This window comes from Bombina bombina, chromosome 4, assembly GCF_027579735.1.
Source record: "Bombina bombina isolate aBomBom1 chromosome 4, aBomBom1.pri, whole genome shotgun sequence".
NCBI lineage: Eukaryota > Metazoa > Chordata > Amphibia > Anura > Bombinatoridae > Bombina > Bombina bombina.
Window position 1 is genome coordinate 309,041,850 of NC_069502.1, and position 19,331 is coordinate 309,061,180.

Here is a 19,331-nt window from a genome sequence, read left to right on the forward strand (position 1 = left end):
CAAACTGCATGTAAAAAGTGCATTCACCCAATTTGGATATAAATACTCTCAAATTAAAGCTGACATTCTGCACTTTAATTAACTTCAACTCTAATAATTTTTTTCTAACAGCTGAACTAACTATACCATTAATAAATGTCAATCAATGTATAAAAACATATGGACCTAACTGTATTTGTAGACCTTTTATTTTCTTTACACCTCCTTCTCTAATTCTGCTGTGTATCTTAAAGGGACATGACACCCATACTTTTTCTTTCATGATTTAGAAAGAGAATACAATTTTAAACATCTTTATTACACCTAATTTACTTATATTATCTATTTTTTTTTATTCTTTTAATATTCTTTGCTGAAAAGCATATCTAGATATGCTCAGGAGCTGCTGATTGGTTGCTGCACATAGAAGCCTCATGTGATTGGCTCACCATGTGCATTGCTTTTTCTTCAACTAAGGATATCTAAAAAATTGAGCAAAATAAATAATAGAAGTAAATTGTAATGTTTAAATTTCTATTCTCAATCTGAATCATGAAAGAAAGATTTTGGGTTTAGTGGCCCTTTAAAGCTTTGTGTGTGTAAGTCAGTTGGTTTGGAATGTACTTCCCTTAATAGGGTATAGATAGTCTATTTCCTAGAACATACATTTCTCTAGAGGCCTAATCTCTAATTGTTATTTTTTGAGCAAAAGTACAATATCAGCCTGTGCTATTGGGGTATTTGTAGTGTCTCTTTGTCTGAGTTAGACATCTCTGTAGAGCTTATATTTCATTATCTCTTTATATATTTCATGTCTACTCTATAACTATATATTCACATATACACCAGTTGCTGCTCAGTGATCACATATTGTTAGCGGTGAATCACAATACTTCTAAGTCAATATATATAAGAAATTACTAGAAGACACAAACGGGGAATAGTACAAAGGCTGCCAATCGTCTAAAGGTCAGTGCGCTAGACCATTCATATATTATATGCTTCCAACTAGCCCACTACATAAAACAATTGAAATGGATTTAAAAAAAAGTTTTTTTTCTTAAAGGGACATGGAACCCAACATTGTTTGTTCTTTATTCAGAGCATACACTTTTAAAAACTTTCCAATTTGCTTCTATTATCTAATTTGTTTTGTTCTTTTGGTATCCTATGTTGAAAAGCATACCTAAGTTGGCTCAGGAGCAGCAATGTACTAGTGGGAGCTAGCTGCTAATTGTTGGCTGCACATACATGCCTCTGGCATTGGCTCACCAAATGTGTTCAGCTAGCTCCCAGTAGGGAATTAATGCTCCTTCAACAAAAGATACCAAAACAATAAATTAGATCTGATAATAGAAATAATTGGAAAGTTGTTTAAAATCGTATGCTCTATCTGAATCATTAAAGAAAAAAAATTGTCTTCAAGTCCCTTCAAGTAAATTTCCCTTCCTCCCTTGATCTTAATTACTTTCATATTTTATATTTTAAACTTTTAGACTTTTTCAGGGAAATTACTTCATGACTAAATGTATTTTTGTCCACTTTGCTCCTGAGCTAAACACCCAACTTCTGATGATAAACCGTGTGTATACAGTATAGTGCATACATAGGGCACACCAAGCTGTATAGTAAGGTTACTACAGTTTTCTATGAAATAAACTCAAAGCTGAATAACCTGTTTTTATTGAAAAGGTCACATATGGGCCCCCAGAATAATCAAAAGGACTTCTTGTAACCTTTACCTTGTATGTTTGTCTGCTACAGAAGAATATTGTTAAATAAATTACTTTCACCCTTAGAGCCTTGGGCTATTCATATATATAAGTGATGACTTTTAGTTATGTTTGTTTTTAATCTTCACTGGAAAGAGAAACTGATGAATTATTGTGAATGGTTTTCCTACAGTGTGTTTTCTATTTTTATTAAGCTTTACTTTAATCTCAGAGCTATGTCTCCTCTCACAGGGGTTAAATCATATGTCAATATTTAGGGCCTATTAAAAAATACAGGTAGAAAATAACATTTGCACATAAAATAACACCACTACTCTTGCTCTGTCCGGTTAGTTCATTTGTCATAAAAATAGTTTCCTTATAAGAGGTACATTAAATGGATCATAAGTCCTTTTTCGGCAATGCACTATATGTACATATATAAACTGTACCGTAGCGGACCTGGTACATAAAATGTTTTGGGTCCCCCAAAATCAGAGTAATAAGCAATAGTGAGAATATACACACTTCTCTATATAATGATTTTGAATATATACATATATATATATATATATATATATATATATATATATATATATATATATACAGGTGGCCCTCGTTTTACAACGGTTCAATTTACACCGTTTCAGAATAACAACCTTTTTTTTCCAGGCATGTGACTGCTATTGAAAAGCATTGAGAAGCAGTGCATTTATTAAAATAGCCAGTAGGTGGAGCTGTCCGCTTGTGTTGCAGAAAAGCCAAGCAAGCTGAAATTAATCAGTTTAACCAGACCTGAGCTATCGAGCAGATTTCAAAGGAACAAGATCTTCCTGTCTATAAATCAGTCCAGATTGGAATGTATAGAAAGAACTGTTTGCAGAAAAATGCAAGTGAAGTCTGTGTTGTGTGATTATTTTATTAGGTTTATAATGTTGTTTAGCAAATGTTTTTGTTAATTTAACTTAGTTTAATTATATATTCTGTGTTGTGTGATTATTTTATTAGGTTTATAATGCTGTTTAGCATTTAAAGTCTTCATTTCAAAGCTTTAAAAATAATGTATTATGTGTTATTTATGACAATTTTGAGAGGGGCCTGGAACCTATCTCCCTCACTTCCCTTTGACTTACATTATAAACTGGGTTTCAATTTACAACGGTTTCGATTTACAACCATTCCTTCTGGAACCTAACCCCGGCGTAAACTGAGGGCTACCTGTATATATATATATATATATATATATATATATGTATATGTGTGTGTATATATATATGTGTATATATATATATATATGTGTGTGTGTATCCCGGATTTCCAAATTCGAACTTTTTCACTAATATTTTTTAAAAATAAAATGATCAAATCTACTATTTTCCATGCCTGTAAGTCACAGAAGTATTAAACAATTATATAAAGCTACCTTTAGTTACATGTATAAGCTGTATTATGAAATTTAAACATTGCCTAAATGACATAAGATTTTGTTGTTAACAACAAACCCTAGCCCTTAGGAGCTGGTGCCACTGCACCAGTTGCACCAATGGTAGTTCTGATACTGCAATAGCTCGGTATATTGAAGAAAAATATAAATATTTAGGGCTAGATTACAAGAGGAGCGTTAAATTATCACGCACCTGCAAACGGGCAAATCTCCCTGTGCAATAATTAACCAGCCATTAAAAGTGGCAGGTTATTGCTACCCTGAGCTTGAAGTAGCAATAAGCGCTTATAAAATTAACCAGAGATCAGATCTCTGGTTAATTTAATAAATCTGCACCAAATGGCCCCAAAATACAATGTAGTGTATTTTATAAAAAAATGTCAGAATCTTTATTTTTTAATAAAAGTACTGCATTAGGCAGTATTTTGGGGTTAAAGTTTGTGGGAGTGGGGTGTTAGAAAAAAATGGCACCGAAAAGTGCTTTTACATTGTGGTCTATGGGAACTGTTTTCCCGGTAAATATATATGTATATGCTTATATACAAAGATCCAAAAAAGAGAAAGTGCAGTTCTAAGTGTTCACTATGCATGGCTTTATCAGTGATATGAAATGGTTCCCATATGAAATCACAATTACAGAGGAATGTAGAATGTATAACTGTTACAGAATCACTCTGCTATTTATAGATGAATTAGGACTTAAGGTGTTCCAGTATTCACATACTTGGGGTAATTGATATACGTGAAACTGTATTTCAAATCACGTTTACTCCAGGATTATACCTGTACCCCATCAAGTATCTCATACTTTAAACACAACACTCTAAAGGCTGTAAAGCTGACAGCTCCAAAAGATCAGTGCGTTCGCCTCCCCCAACTCCTCAGATATGAAGACGACCCAAGAAGTACTGTATATATTTATGTGTTAATATGTGTATATACAGGTATTTATACATTACTATATATGTATACGCTTATATACATATATATTTATGTGTTAATATGTGTATATACAGGTATTTATACATTACTATATATGTATACGCTTATATACATATATATTTATGTGTTAATATGTGTATATACAGGTATTTATACATTACTATATATGTATACGCTTATATACATATATATTTATGTGTTAATATGTGTATATACAGGTATTTATACATTACTATATATGTATACGCTTATATACATATATATTTATGTGTTAATATGTGTATATACAGGTATTTATACATTAATCTATATGTATATGCTTATATACATATATATTTAAACATGCTGCCATTGCTGTGCTATTTTCCCCCTTTGCTGTGCTGAATTTCTGATGCTGTGTCTGAGGGCATCCGAACGAGGATCCCGTAGGAGCCTATGGAAGCGCGCTCTTGTGAGCACAATGCTTACCAGCAATGAGAATGCGAGGTTACATTTGCATTGCTGACAACTTGTAATACACGTGCACTGGTATTACAGAGTGGAGCATAAATATCGCTTTTATTAAAGCGATATTTAGCGCTCCACTTGTAATCTGGCCCTTAGTGTCCATTTGACCTGGCTTTAAAAGTGGTGCTGTCTGTAAGTAACATTAAATCTAAATGATATCTCAAGGTGTGATTGGAAAAACCTCTGACTCTCTGATTGGTTAGATTGTCACTGCTACACTGTCTCCATCAGCAATTTTCCTGATTCTGCAAGAAATGGCTAACTTTTGCAAAAATAAGCAAGTGATGCAGATTTTTTTAATGAACATTTGAATTGGTTGAGTATTCTGTGTGTAGAAAGTCTGTTTCACTATGAGAAAAGTACAAAAACACTTTTTGAATATAATATTTTCTAAAATGACTCATTTTGGCACCACTTGGTATAATATATTTAACATCATAAAAATCAGGTTATGGATGCTTCTCTTTAACACCCGACTCATTAACAAATTAACTTCACTTACCCAACAGTTGCCCTCATCTGTCTCCTCACTAATATCATTCTCACCTTTGCAGTCCCCACCTCCTGTTTCCCATCCTCCCACCCATCTAGATTGTGAGTTCCCATGGGAATAGGGCTCTCAATTCCTCCTGCATTTGTCTGTAAAATTTTGTCTCTTATTGTATTGTTTCTCCATTGTACTTTTAATCCTTGTACCAATGGGCAGCGCTGCGGAATCTGTTGGTGCTTTATAAATAAATAATAATAATAATAATACTCTTTCTTATGCTTTGCAGTTTGGGAACAGTTTGGATGCATTAACATCTTTAATCCCAGTACACATGTACCTTCAATTTCTGTGCAATGTAATATGTGAATATTAAAAGGGAGTTTTAAAGATATTGTGAAGGCAAAACTAGTTTTGCTAAAACCTTGAACAAACAATAAATATCAATCTGAACTGGAACATGAATTTCTTGTTGCTATGCACTGTCAGAATGTCAGCAGTAGTAACTGCCTATTTATAGCTGGGCTAAAGAGGCTAATTTTCCTGCAGATGAATTTGGATGTTTGCCAAATTGGTAAAGAGCTCTTAATATAACTAAAATGAGTTCATTTATTACTATTATTTTTAAGACAGCACCTTGAATATGGTACATTAAAACAGGGTTCTTCAAACCACGGGTCGGACCCATTACTGGGTTGCAACATCATGTTACTGGGTTGAGACTTGTGTGTGTGTGTTGTAAGAGAGTGTGTGTAGTATGTGTGTTATATGAGAGTGTGTTTAGTGTGTGAGTGTGTGTTGTATGAAAGTGTTTGTGGTGTGTGGTGTGTGTTGCATGCAGGTGTGTGTTGTATGAGTGTATGTGTGTGTTGTATGAGTGTGTGTGGTGTGCTGCTGTATAAGAGGGTGTGTTATTGCCTTTTACAACACTTTCAAGTTTGAATGCTATCAGGAATAAAGTATGGAAACATTTAAGTCACGTTGCCAAAAATTGCAGCTATCTTGTTGTATATTACTTCAGAAATGTTCAGACAAAACATAAAAATAGGGTCGCAAAGCCAGGTATGTGGTATCATGGCACTGGGTCTTGGGGAAAAATATTTGATGAACCCTGCATTAAGAAATACAATTTGTGTTTGAAACAAGTAAAATATTTACATTGCAGAAATATGTAACAAAATATGATCACACAATGGGGGATATTTATCAAGCAGCGTAATTGTGGCGAGCTTGATTCGACCTAGTTATCAAAGCCTACAGACTGGCAAAATTTGAAATTTGTGACGTAACATAAGATCCGCCGGTCTCAATCCGACACAGATAGATGCAGATTTTCCGAATACATATTTGGCACTATTTGACACTTTTTCAAAGTTATCAAATAGTTAACCGGTACGCTTGCGGCAATTCCGGCCCAGCGTACCTGGTTTTAAATCCGCCACCCTAGAGGCCGCGGATGTCATAGTAATCAATGGGAGTCTGAAAGCAGTGAAAGCTTATGTTCGATACTGCCAGATATTCCATTGATTTATATGGTTGAAAACAAGTTACGTTTACACCTAACACCCTAACATAAACCCTGAGTCTAAACACCCCTAATCTGCCGTCCCTGACATCGCCACAGCCTAAATAAAGTTATTAGCCCCTATCCCGCCACTCCCGGACCTCGCCGCCACTAAATACATGTATTAACCCCTAAACCCCAGGCCTCCCACATCACTACCATTAACTAAACCTATTAACCCCTAAACCGCCAGCCCCCCACATCGCCATAAACTAAATTAAGCTATTAACCCCATAACCTAACAACCCGCTAACTTTACATTAAAATTACCACATCCCTATCTTATAATAAATTAAAACTTAACTGTAGCATTAAAATAAACTTATTCTAAACTATTAATTAACCTACCCTAACTATTATACTACAATTACATTAAACTAGCAATTAAATTAACTACATTACATATTAAAAAAAACCTAACCCTACTCAAATTATTTAAATCTACTATTAAAAATTACTAAATTACAAAAATAAATTAACACTTAGTTACAAAAACAAACACTAAGTTACAAAGAAAAACAAACCACAGTAGCAAAAATAAAAACGAATTACACCTAATCTAATAGCCCTATCAAAATAAAAAAAGCCCCCCCAAAATAAAAAAACCCTAGCCTACAAATGACTACCAATGGCCCTTAAAAGGAAATCAGCTCTTTTACCGGAAAAAAAAATACAAACAGCCCCCCAACAGTTAAACCTACCACCCACCCCCCAACCCCCCAAAATAAAAAGCCTATCTAAAAAAAACTAAGCTCCCCATTGCCCTGAAAAGGGCATTTGTATGGGCATTTCCCTTAAAAGGGCATTTAGCTCTTTTACCTACCCAGACCCTACTCTAAAAATAAAACCCACCCAAAAAACCCTTAAATAAAGCTAACACTAACCCCCGACGATCCACTTACAGTTTTTGAAGTTACGCTTCAAGGATCCATCCAGCCGGCAAGAAGTCTTCAGTAGGAGCTGGTGATTTAAAAACTTTAAAAATAAAAAGACTGTGCACATTTTGTTAATGGAAGTAAATTGGAAAGTTGTTTAAAATTCATCTTCACCTCTGTCCAACCAGCATTGCTGCTAACGGGCAAATATACGCTTCCTGAATTTATCATTGTACAAGCAGCTGCAACAACTGGCTGAGCATGAGCAGGGGCTGTCAATCACCACAGCTGGACAAGTCCAGGGCATTGAAAAACATCAGTTCAGAGTTGCGTAGTAGGTTAATAAGCAGTGGTGTGATGACCACCGCTTGTAAGCTATCGGCTCTCTGCAGCTTCTTAAATAGAGTCTTAAATGTATAACATTTTACAAACATCATTGCTGCCATAAAATGCTAATGACACATTGCACGCTCCTGAGCCTAACTCCCTATGCTCTCACCGCCATTATAGAGTGAAATATTACACTGACCCTACTCAGCTTAATAACAAAGGAGGCTTAACCAGGAAGTCCCAGTGATTGGCAAGTTGCCTCCTATAGAAAATATTTTATGATTTTTGGAATGAAAAATCTAATAGGAGAGAGTGAATGGGACAGGGAGTAATAAACATTGGTAATCTTTTTTTTTTTTTTAAAGGAAATCAGATTAAAATGTTTTCAGTGTTTGATTTTAGTTTTGGATACATATCTATTTCTGCTAGTGCAATAGGTGTAATAGGCATTGTGTATTTTGAGACAAACTCACCAGCTTAAAGACTAGGGCTTGCAGGAAAAACATAGACAATACAATGGAAGAAAATGTCACATATGCACAAGTAACCCCCTCAGTCGCCAAAGCTTAAAGACTCATTTTACAATAGAAAAATAAAACACCCTTTGCATCTTTGGCATAATTTGGTATGAAGCTAGTATTTTGAAATTACATTTTATGTTAACATTTGCTTTGTATACATGTTTTCTTCCTTTTCAATTTACAAAGGAATAGTTATGTAGGAATTAGTATTAGTGTGATTTGTAAAGTGCACTCTAATGATTATTTGTACTTTGTATTTAATACAATTTTATAAACTAATTTGAGCACTATACTCTCCTTTGCATGAAGAAACTTAAAGGGACAGTCAACACCAGAATTGTTGTTGTTTTAAAAGCTATATAACCCCTTAATTACCCCAGTTTTGCATAACCAACACAGTTATAATAATATATGTTTTACCTCTGTAATTACCTTGTATCTAAGCCTCTGCAGACTACCCCTTATTTCATTTCTTTTGACATACTTGCATTTTTGCCAATCAGTGCTCACTCCTCTGTAAATTCACGTGCATGAGCTCCAAGTTATCTATATGAAACACATGAACTAACGCCCTCTAGTAAAGAAAAACTGTCAAAATGCATTTAGATTAGAGGCGGCCTTCAAGGTCAAGAAATTAGCATATGAACCTCCTAGGTTTAGCTTTCAACTAAGAATACCTAGAGAACAAAGCAAAATTGGTGATAAAAGTAAATTGGAAAGTTGTTTAAAATTACATGCCCTATCTAAATCATAAAAGTTTTTTTTGGACTTAACTGTCCCTTTAACATACCTCACAACCATAATGCAGGTTTTTTTGGGTTTGGGAGGTCTGGCCCGCTCCCTGCTCATAGCCTTTTTTAATGGACTTTGGACCAGATTACGAGTGGTACGCTGTTGCGTGCAAGCAATATCAGGTTATTCATGGCTGTTTTTGAGCATCGGAAGTAGTGTGCATATTACAAGTTCAAAGTAAACGTTTTTGCTTGAACCCAATTTAATTTAACTTGCGTAGGGATAACGTGACCTCAGAGTGCTGGTTAACTGTCACACAAGTCAAAAAAGTGTCACAAAACACATCAAAATAACACTCATGATAACACTATGTAATAAAAATTATTTTTTTAAAAATTGCACAAGAGTTATACAAGTTTAAAGATATAGAGGTATATGAGATATGGGAGGGATAAATAGTGTTCCATTTATAATCTAGCCCTTTATTAGCTATGCCCATAGGTTACCCCAAGATGTTCACGGTCCATCCACAACCATCTTGTCCCTTCCGCCCCGTCTGAAAAATGCTCACAGCCCCCCTTTTGCCTCCTGCATCTCGAAAAGCCTCTGGGAATTGTTGGAGGAGGTATGAGGTACAGACTCTCAAGGTAAATGTTGCCTTTCCAGAATTTAGTGAAGGAGTTCATAGCACTGACAGAATTTATATAATCTAACCTGAGAGAAGAGTTTAACCTGAGAAGAGAGCTTTAGAGAATTGTGCCTTTAATGTCATCAGCAATTCCATGATTTGATTTTAAAACACTACTAGCAGTTGAATTGTTCCCTTCCTCTTGAAATATTTACAACGCTGTAATTTTAGACATCAAAATCCCAATTTTTTATCGTATTATGTTGTTACTAGCTCATATACTGGAGCAAAAAGCTGATATTTTGAGTGCTAAATGAATATTGCCTAATATTGTTTTGTTTTGAAATAATGTGTAATAATTTCACTCTATGACAAATATTATAAATAGAATATAAACAGTCTTACAATATTATGAGAACATATAAATATTATGAATACATATGAAAATCATTGATAATTAATTTGCTTTTGCATTTCAATAATCCCAAAATGAATTAAACCCATCTATTATATGCAACGTAAGACATAATCTCACAGGCTACCATTTCAGAGGATTGCAAATAAATCCCATATCCATACAAACAGCCATATCTTCTTTCCTGTGGAATTTAACTCTCATGGGCATGAAGAAGAATTAGCTAAATTACATACCGTACTTATACTCCCATTAGGAAATTAAGGAGATCCATTGAATTACAAAATAGTGCATATTATCCAATAAATATATAGCATAGTATGTAAACCAAATTCTTTGACATTCTGAATTTTAAAAAGCTTTTTAGTGCATAGAAAAATTGCATTTATTTCATAATAGATTTTACCACTTTTTATCACTGTTAGCTCTATTTATCAATAAGCAGACGCTGCTCTGGAGCTTTTGTTGGGCGGCTTGCTATCTGATAAGACTACTCCTTTGCAACTTCTCTGACACCTACTGAATAATTACCAGGCCCTGTTCTTAAACAATTAATCACGTGAAAGCAGGTGGCAGTGCTGCACAAGCAGTTGCTTGTGCAATAATAAAAGTTGACAGCAGATGCACCTTGTCCGCTGCCTGCTCGCCATGATTGTGGGCGAACAGGTTCTCTAGCTGGGAACCTTGCCTGCCTGCTTATTAATAAATGTATGTAAATCTAAAACATATTAATCTAAATGTGTATAAATCTATAAAATATAAATCTGTATGTGTATAAATCTATAAACTATAAATCTGTATGTGTATAAATCTATAAAATATAAATCTTTAAATGTATACTAAATTAACTCATATATTTGAACATATGTTTGTTGGAAATAGCATTATGGACCTAAACATTTATAGCAGACCTGTACAATATATAAGATTGGGGACCATGATGTAACCTTACTATACTTTTTTCCGCACTTTACTGTCTTAATTTGAAAAGTCTTTGCCGTAACATTTTTTCTTAGTTATAAAGTGTTAGGAGCTATTTATTAATAGAAAATACTAATGAAGTTAAAGGCAATGTTATGTTGTCTATAATGTCTTTGTTATTCTATCATATTTTAGTATGCTTATTCATCTAAGAGTATAACACAGCTCACTTCCAGAAATTGCCATTATAATACAACACAGAATAACTATGACAATGGAGTTAATTAAAAATGTTAATTTTTATATAATAAATAATATCACCTGTCCTCTTAATGAAGATTTGCATTACAGTTATATGAGGAGAAAACATTGAATTGCAAAAATGCTTGAATTATTGTAAAGGTATAAAAAAAATAAAAAGGCTATAGGATTTATAGATAAAATGTTACTTTTAGTTTGCTTTGTGATTTTGATTCTGATATCCAGCTATTAAATTACATTAATGTAAAAACAATTGCTGAGACCAATAGGACCTTTCCAATCTGCAGGAATAACCTAGAATATTCAGTTTATAAGCCACTGTAATGGCCAAGAATGCTGTTCACTCCAATTTGCATATTTAACTTCCCAGAAGGTATAAAATGTGCCGTAGAGCTAAGAAGCACCCTTGCACCAGCACGCAATGCAATCATTTTTAGCACAAAGAGAAAAATAAAGCAAAATATATGTATATAACAAAGATATTTTATTCCAATTCAGTGACGTGCAGTGAGGTCAGAGGTGAATGAGGCACTGGCAATGATACGCTCAAGAAGCACATATATGAACCCAATAGAGGTATGAAAGGTAGGGATGGGCGAATGTGTGTAGAAATTCGATTTACATAATAGAATGTTGATAAGAACGAATATTCTTAAAAATTCGATTTTCGAATGTTATTTACAGTTTTAGAATGTCACATTCGAATTCGAATGTCACATTCGAATTTGAATGTTACATTTGAATTCGAATGTTACATTCGAATATCACATTCAAATTCGAATATTACATTTAGAAAACACAATTGTAGACTAGAAACACTATTTCGAATGTCACATTCGAATCGAATATCGCATTCGAATCGAATGTCACATTCGAATTCGAATATTACATTTATAAAACACAGTATTAGACTAGAAATACTATTTCGAATTCGAATGTCACATTCAAATCGAATATCACATTTGAATCGAATATCACATTTAAAACACAGTATTAGACTAGAAATACTATTTCAAATTTGAATGTGATATTCGAATTCGAATGTAGCATTCAAATTCGAATTTTACATTTATTAAACACAGTTGTAGACTAGAAATACTATTTCAAATTCGAATGTCACATTCGAATTCGAATGTCACATTCGAATTCGAATATTACATGCTAAACATTTTAGAATATTACATTCTAAACATTCTATTATTCAAACGAATATTTTCGAATTTTATTGAAAATTCAAAAACAAAAATTCGAAAATAGAATGTTAGAATGTTATATAAACATTCGAAATTCGATTCGAATGAACAAATGTATCAAAATTCGTTATAAATTTCAAATTTTTAGAAACATTCGCCCATCCCTAATGAGAGGATGCTGCAATCAGCACTGCAATTACCTGCTACTGGCTACAGCCTTCGCCACACATAAAAACACATGCACTTACATATAGTGCAGGAGCTAGTAAGAACAAATGAGGGAGGGAGAGGAAGGGAGAGGGAGGGAGAGAGTGGGAGGGAGAGGGAGGGAGGGAGAGAGAGGGAGGGAAGGAGGGGTAAGGAGGGAGAGAGGGGGAGGGAGAGAAAGGAAGAGAGAGAGGGGGAGGGAGAGAAAGGGACAGAGAGAGGAGGAGAGAGAAAGAGAGAGGGAGGGAGAAATAGAGAGGGAGGGAGAAAGAGAGAAGGAGGCAGGGAGAAAGAGAGGGAGGGAGAAAGAGAGGGGGAGAGGGAGGGAGGGATAGAGAGAGGGAGGGAGGGGGAGAGAGAGAGAGGGAGGGGGGAGAGGGAGGGAGGGAGGGGGAGAGAGATGGAGGGAGAGAGAGAGAGGGAGGGAGGTGGGGAGAGAGAGGGAGGGCGGTGGGGAGAGAGAAGGAGGGAGGGAGGTGGGGAGAGAGAGGGAGGGAGGGGAGAGAGAGGGAGAGAGAGGGAGGGAGAGAGAGGGAGGGAGGGGAGAGAGAGGGAGAGAGAGGGAGGGAGAGGGAGGGGGAGTGAGGGAGGGAGGGGGAGAGAGAGGGAGGGAGGGGGAGAAAGAAAGAGAGAGGGAGAGTGAGAAAGAGAGAGCGAGGAAGAGAGAGGGGGAGATAGAGGGAGAAAGATAAATTTAGCTCTTTTCTTAGCTGACTGGCAGATAGCAAAGAAATTCCTTAACCACTGAAGAGTCACATAATCCATCTTGCTCAGATGGGCAAGGGTTATCAGAGCAGAGGAGATATTAAGGCATAGTATATAGCAGCATGAAACAGTTCCCTTAGATTTCTAACACACATACTAACTACTAGCACAGTGTCTGTAAAACTTTCAGCAGTACTGACCTCCTAATACTTTTACTGGAAGATCTCTAGATCACTGGCAATGATGCAGGGCTGAGAAAAAAACACTCTAGTGGAAGGCTGACTCTTTACTCACCTTTCTTTCCTGCACAATTTGCTCCGTAGCAGATGTCACATGACCGCACTGGAATTTGGATGTGCGGCTATAGCAGAGAAAGATATTTAAAGTGCCAGTAAACCTAAAAAATAATGTTATATAATTCTGCACTATATGAGTGCTAGCTTTATAGAATATAATATATCCGGTGAACTTTTATAAAAAAAAGAGGGTTTTCCAGACCCGCCCTCTGTGCTCTACTGAGCGGGTCTGGTTTTCCCTCAGAGCGCATCTGGCCAGCTGTCTAATAACAGCACAAGTTACATATGCGCCCTTACACTCAATGCAGCTCGCTCCTGGAGCAGAAGCGAGCTGCATTGAGTGTAATGGTGCACTGTGCAGAAATATAACATTATTTTTTAGGTTTACTGGCCCCTTAAAGTAAAGCCTTCCTAGCGTTTTGTTTTAAACGTATGCTTGTCTTCAGCCCTTAGCCTTGTAGGGAGTGGGACCCCTCCCACCACATCTGCCCTCACACAAGTGCAGCTGCAGCACAAACACCCATCCATAGTCCATACACAGGAAGTTCACATAGGGAAATCCTAAAATGACCATTGCATACTGGTGCTCCGTGTGTGCTGGATTTTTAACTGATTGATGACTCTAAAGCTACAACTTAGATTGCCTAGCAGTTACCCTCCCTTATTACCTTATGAGTCTGCAGAAAACATAAAAGTACAATTAATATCAGGGGATAACTATTTTTACTTTAATTTGTACGTTGTAGAAAGAAATATGTTAAACATTTTGCTTTCCTTAGGAATCATTCCTACATACCTGAATCTGTAAATCATTGAGCTGCTAGTACATTATCACGTGAAGTATAACTGCATTCTCCCTCACGCTGTATCTGAATCAAAACAAGCCAGTATGCCTGCTGAGAGGATCCCGGATAGTAGTCAGATAGCACATAACGTTGAGGTGTCATGCCTATCAGTGCCACCCACTGCTCACTGCTGAATTAAATAATTATTAACCAGACCGGTTCTCATCATGTGATCATCTGATTCAGAATCAGATGATCACATGATGAGGACCGGTCCGGTAAATAATTCTGTGTCAGAATAACTAAGCTACACCCCGGCACCAGTCACAGTCAGAGTCAATAGTGTACAGTGTACACTTCTTTTTTACCCCCTACCCTGCCTACCGGTATGTAACTTGTGCTGTAACAGTCATTGTCCGTTCCTCATTTAAGGGCCAGGTGAGCAGCTGATGCTGACGTCTAGAGTCCGGAATCCCTCTGTCTCTTTTAAATTTGCTGGCTGCTCAGTCCCAACAGGAGTGTCACACACAGTACAGCAGTCTCTGTTGTTCCCGCCAGACTGATCCTCACTTTGCGCATGCACAGCAGGGAGTCAAACTACTCCGGTCAGTACAATCTCCAGGAGAAAATACAAGACCGCCATTGATTGGCTCCCAGCAAAATAGAGATGCCTCTATAATAGTTTTTTCAGCCGCGCAGCAGCTGCAAATAACCATCGGGTGGTGCAGCAGAGCAGCTAGTGATAAAAATGTATGAAAAATATTGCGCAATAGAGAGAAAGCAGAACCTGCCTCTATTGCACAATATTATAGAGTTGAATATTTTTTTATTTTTTTTTAATACAATTTTATTTTTTAATTTCAATTTGCCCCAAATGGCAGGTGCGGCAGTGCCTCACCTGCCTCCTATGAGTGCACGTCACTGCCAATCTATTCAAACATTGCAGAAGATAAAAGAGAGCACACAGGACAATACCTCACTTCAGTAAAACAATTAGATGTGTTTTGGCTCCCACTCCCAGGCCTTACTCATTGTCTTGTAGCTGGTGGATTTTGCTGGTATGGCTTCTTTGCAAGTGAGATGTCCAGGCCGGCTTGGTGCAGAAACCTTTTTCTCTGGAAATGCTTGCTCTTTATTCAGTCTGGCTGGGAAGGATTAATAAAAATATATTATTTCAAGTTCTTCATCCCTAAAATGTTGTTCTGGACAATCCTTAAGACATCCCACTGTATTTTTGTAATAATTTGACTATATTGTTTTCAGCTTTTACCTTGTCCCCATTTTAATGCATTTGGCAAAATAACCAAAAAAAGATATTCCCCCATAAATGCTGTAAATAAAAGTCATTCTAAAACACCAAAAATTGTATACTTCAAGAATAATATCAGATATATGAGAAGATACATTGTGCCATTCTAGCTAAAATTGTGTAAAAACTAATGACTTTCTCAGTCCCCTTCATACAAGGACACAATAGTAGTACATATGCTACCATTTGGCCAAAGAAAAGGGAAAATGTATTTATTAAATGACATTTCTCATTAACCTTTTTTTCAGAGATGAATATATAACACAGTATTTCATTTCATGTTGGCACAATTTTCTTACAGACCAATGGTCTTTTTTTTTATAAAGGTTTATAGTGCTAGCTGGAAGCTGAAAATCACAAAAAGCACTGATGGCTATAAACAGTGACATATTTAATACATGATTTCCCAAAATAGCTAAGCCTAGCTATGCTGCAGGATTTGAAACATACATTCAATGACTTTGCTTATTGCCTTGAGAAAAACAAAAGAAAAATGTGAATTTAAATAGTCTTTATAATTTTAATGCACTGTTTAACTTATTTTTTTTTTTTTTCAAAACTAACTGTCCCAATAAAACATATTGAGATATCATTGTTTTTTGTTAGGAACTCAAAAATGGTAATCATACAAAATGTAGTGGGCTCAAGAGTGTGTATATCTCTTTACACTATAAGACAACTGCATTTGCAACAATGTTTGTAACAATGTTTTGTGCTCATGACATGTTCTTGAAATACAGTGTTAGGACATCACAAAACGTGTAATTTTATTCAATGTTAAACACATTCACCTAGATTACAAGTTTTGCGTTTGTGTTTTAACACTGAGAAAATGGTAATTTCAGCGTTAAAACAGCACCACAGCCATTACAAGTCTTGTCGGTATAGCTGTACCCCAAGCCTTTTAGCCTGTAACGTAACGTCAGTCCCGCAAACATAAAAATTACGTTTTTTTTCATGGGATTAATTTATATTGTTTGTAATATTATCACTTTCTTAGTGGTGATGTCACATCCGGTCCGGTTTCTTTTTTCAAAATCGTTTTTTATTTCATTATTCTATATTTGATCAGGGCACTGTTATCGAGATATTACAGGACATTGTATCTGTCCCTATTGTGTATCTAATATCTATACATAATTTATTTTATTATTGCCGATTTTCGGCTCTTCTGATTGGCTGTGATGTCACCACTATAATATATTAGCGGTGGGTGTGTGTTTCCAGCCTATGTTCATTGGATGTTATATTTACATCTACTGTATCTGATTGGATATGGGTAAAAATCCCCATCTCCTGTCGCAGTAATGTTATCAATTTAATATTCATATGATGTTCTAGTGTAGGGAGATTAAGCTTGGAGGCCATAATATATTTTGATATAAGAGGTTCTAATCTTAAGATATTATTGAATGTTGTTCCAAATGCTGCATTGTTAGATAATACCATTACTATTTATCTCTTCTCTATACAAGCATTATTTCTTATTGCCGATTTTTGGCTCTTCTGATTGGCTGTGACATCACCGCAATGTGTATACTAGCGGTGGATGTGTATTTCCAGCCTATATCATTTATCCCTACTGCATCAGATTGGATATGGGTGGAAGTCCCATTTCCTGTCACAGTAATATTGATGGTTTATAGTGTTGACAGTTTATAATATACAATGTTCTAATGCGGGGAGATTGCATTTAAAAGCTGTAATGTCCTTTAAAATGAAGGGTTTTAGTCTCAGGATGTTAATGGATATGATTGTTATTATTTCTTATTGACGATTTTTGACTCTTCTGATTGTCTGTGACATCACCGCTATGTGTATACTAGCGGTGGATGTGTATTTCCAGCCTATATCATTTATACCTACTGCATCTGATTGGATATGGGTGGAAGTCCCATCTCCTGTCACAGTAATAGTGATGGTTTATAGTGTTGACAGTTTATAATATACAATGTTCTAATGTGAGAAGATTGCATTTAAAAGCTGTAATGTCCTTTAAAATGAAGGGTTTTAGTCTCAGAATGTTAATGGATATGATTCAAAGTGCTACATTATAGATCTGTATCGCTAATATGTTTCTAATAACTATACACAATTTATTGTTGCCGATTTCCTGCTCTTATGATTGGCTGCACATTCACCACTATATGTAAACTGGCGGTGGGTGTGTGTCTCCAGCCTACATTCATTGAGTGTTGCTTCTATATCTGCTACTTTTGATTGGATATGGGTGAAGTTCCCATCTTCTGTCACAATATTACTGACAGTGTGATGTACATACAATTCGAATCAGCCAATAGAATGAGAGCTGTTTAAATCTGATTGGCTGATTTGAACAGCCAATAGGATTTTAGCAGTCCTATTTCCTATTGGCTGATTCAAATTTTTCAGCCAATAGGAATGCAATGGTACCCCGAGCATAAAAGGGGTAACTTGCATTTCAATCCTCAGTGTGCAGTGAATGATCGCATGAAGAGGATCTCCACGTTGGATCAATGGACCTCCGCCTGTAACTCCGCCTTGGACATCTGCCTTGGACCTCTGCCTGGACCTCCACCTTAGACCATCGCCGCTCCGCCTCCGCAGGGATGAAGAAGATGCCGGTCCCGTGATGGATGAAGATGGAGCCGCCTGGATGAAGATGCCGCCTGGATGAAGATGGAATCGCCGGGATGAAGAGGGGTTAGTGTTAGGTTTTTTTAAGGTATTTTGGGGTGGGTTTTTATTTTAGATTATGGTGGGCACTCTTAAAGGAGCTGAATGCCCCTTTAAGGGCAGCAAAAGAGCTGTATGCCCTTTTCAGGGCAATGTTAATGCAAATGCCATTTTCAGGGCAATGGGTAGATTAGGTTTTTTAGATAGTTTTTTTTATTTTGTGGGTTGGGGGGGTTTGTAATGTTAGTGGGTCTTTGCATTTTTTTCAGGTAAAAGAGCTGTTTAAATTAGGGCAATGCCCTACAAAAAGCCCTTTTATTCTAGATTAGGTTTCTTTTATTTTGGGGTGTTTTTTTTTTTAAATGGGTATTAGAATATGAATAATTTTTATTATTTTGGATAATTTGTTTGTTATTTTGTGTAATGTTTTTTTGTTCGTTTTGGGTTGGATTTGTATTTTTAGATTAGGAATTCGGTATTTCATAAAAGGGCTGAATTTCCTTTTAAGGGCAGGAAAAATAGCTGAATGCCTTTTTAAGGGCAATGCCCATACAAATACCCTTTTCAGGGCAATGGGTAGATTAGATTTTACTTTATTTTTATTTTTTGTGTTTGGGAGGTGGAGGTTTGTATACTGTTAGGGGGTGTTTGTTTTTCTTTTGTAGAAAATGAGCTGAGTTCTTTAGGGCAATGCCCTACAAAAGGACCCTTGGTAGTTTATTATAGATTATGTTTTTTTATTTTGGGGTGGGTTTTTTATTTTTTTTAAAAGGTATTAGAATAGGAATGATTTTTATTATTTTGGATAATTTTGTTTGTTATTTTTTTGTAATGGTAGGTTTTTATTTTTTTGTAATTTTAGT

At 35.8% G+C, this 19,331-nt stretch overlaps 1 protein-coding gene across 1 annotated transcript in view; it reads left to right on the plus strand.

Moving 5' to 3' along the window:
- Positions 1-3,719: 3,719 nt before the first annotated feature.
- NYAP2 (neuronal tyrosine-phosphorylated phosphoinositide-3-kinase adaptor 2) overlaps positions 3,720-19,331 on the plus strand; it is a 126,649-nt gene continuing 111,037 nt past the window's right edge. Inside the window, exon 1 of the mRNA XM_053711680.1 lies at positions 3,720-3,864. Coding sequence (XP_053567655.1) covers positions 3,720-3,864 — 145 coding nt within the window. The remainder of the gene's footprint in view (positions 3,865-19,331) is intronic.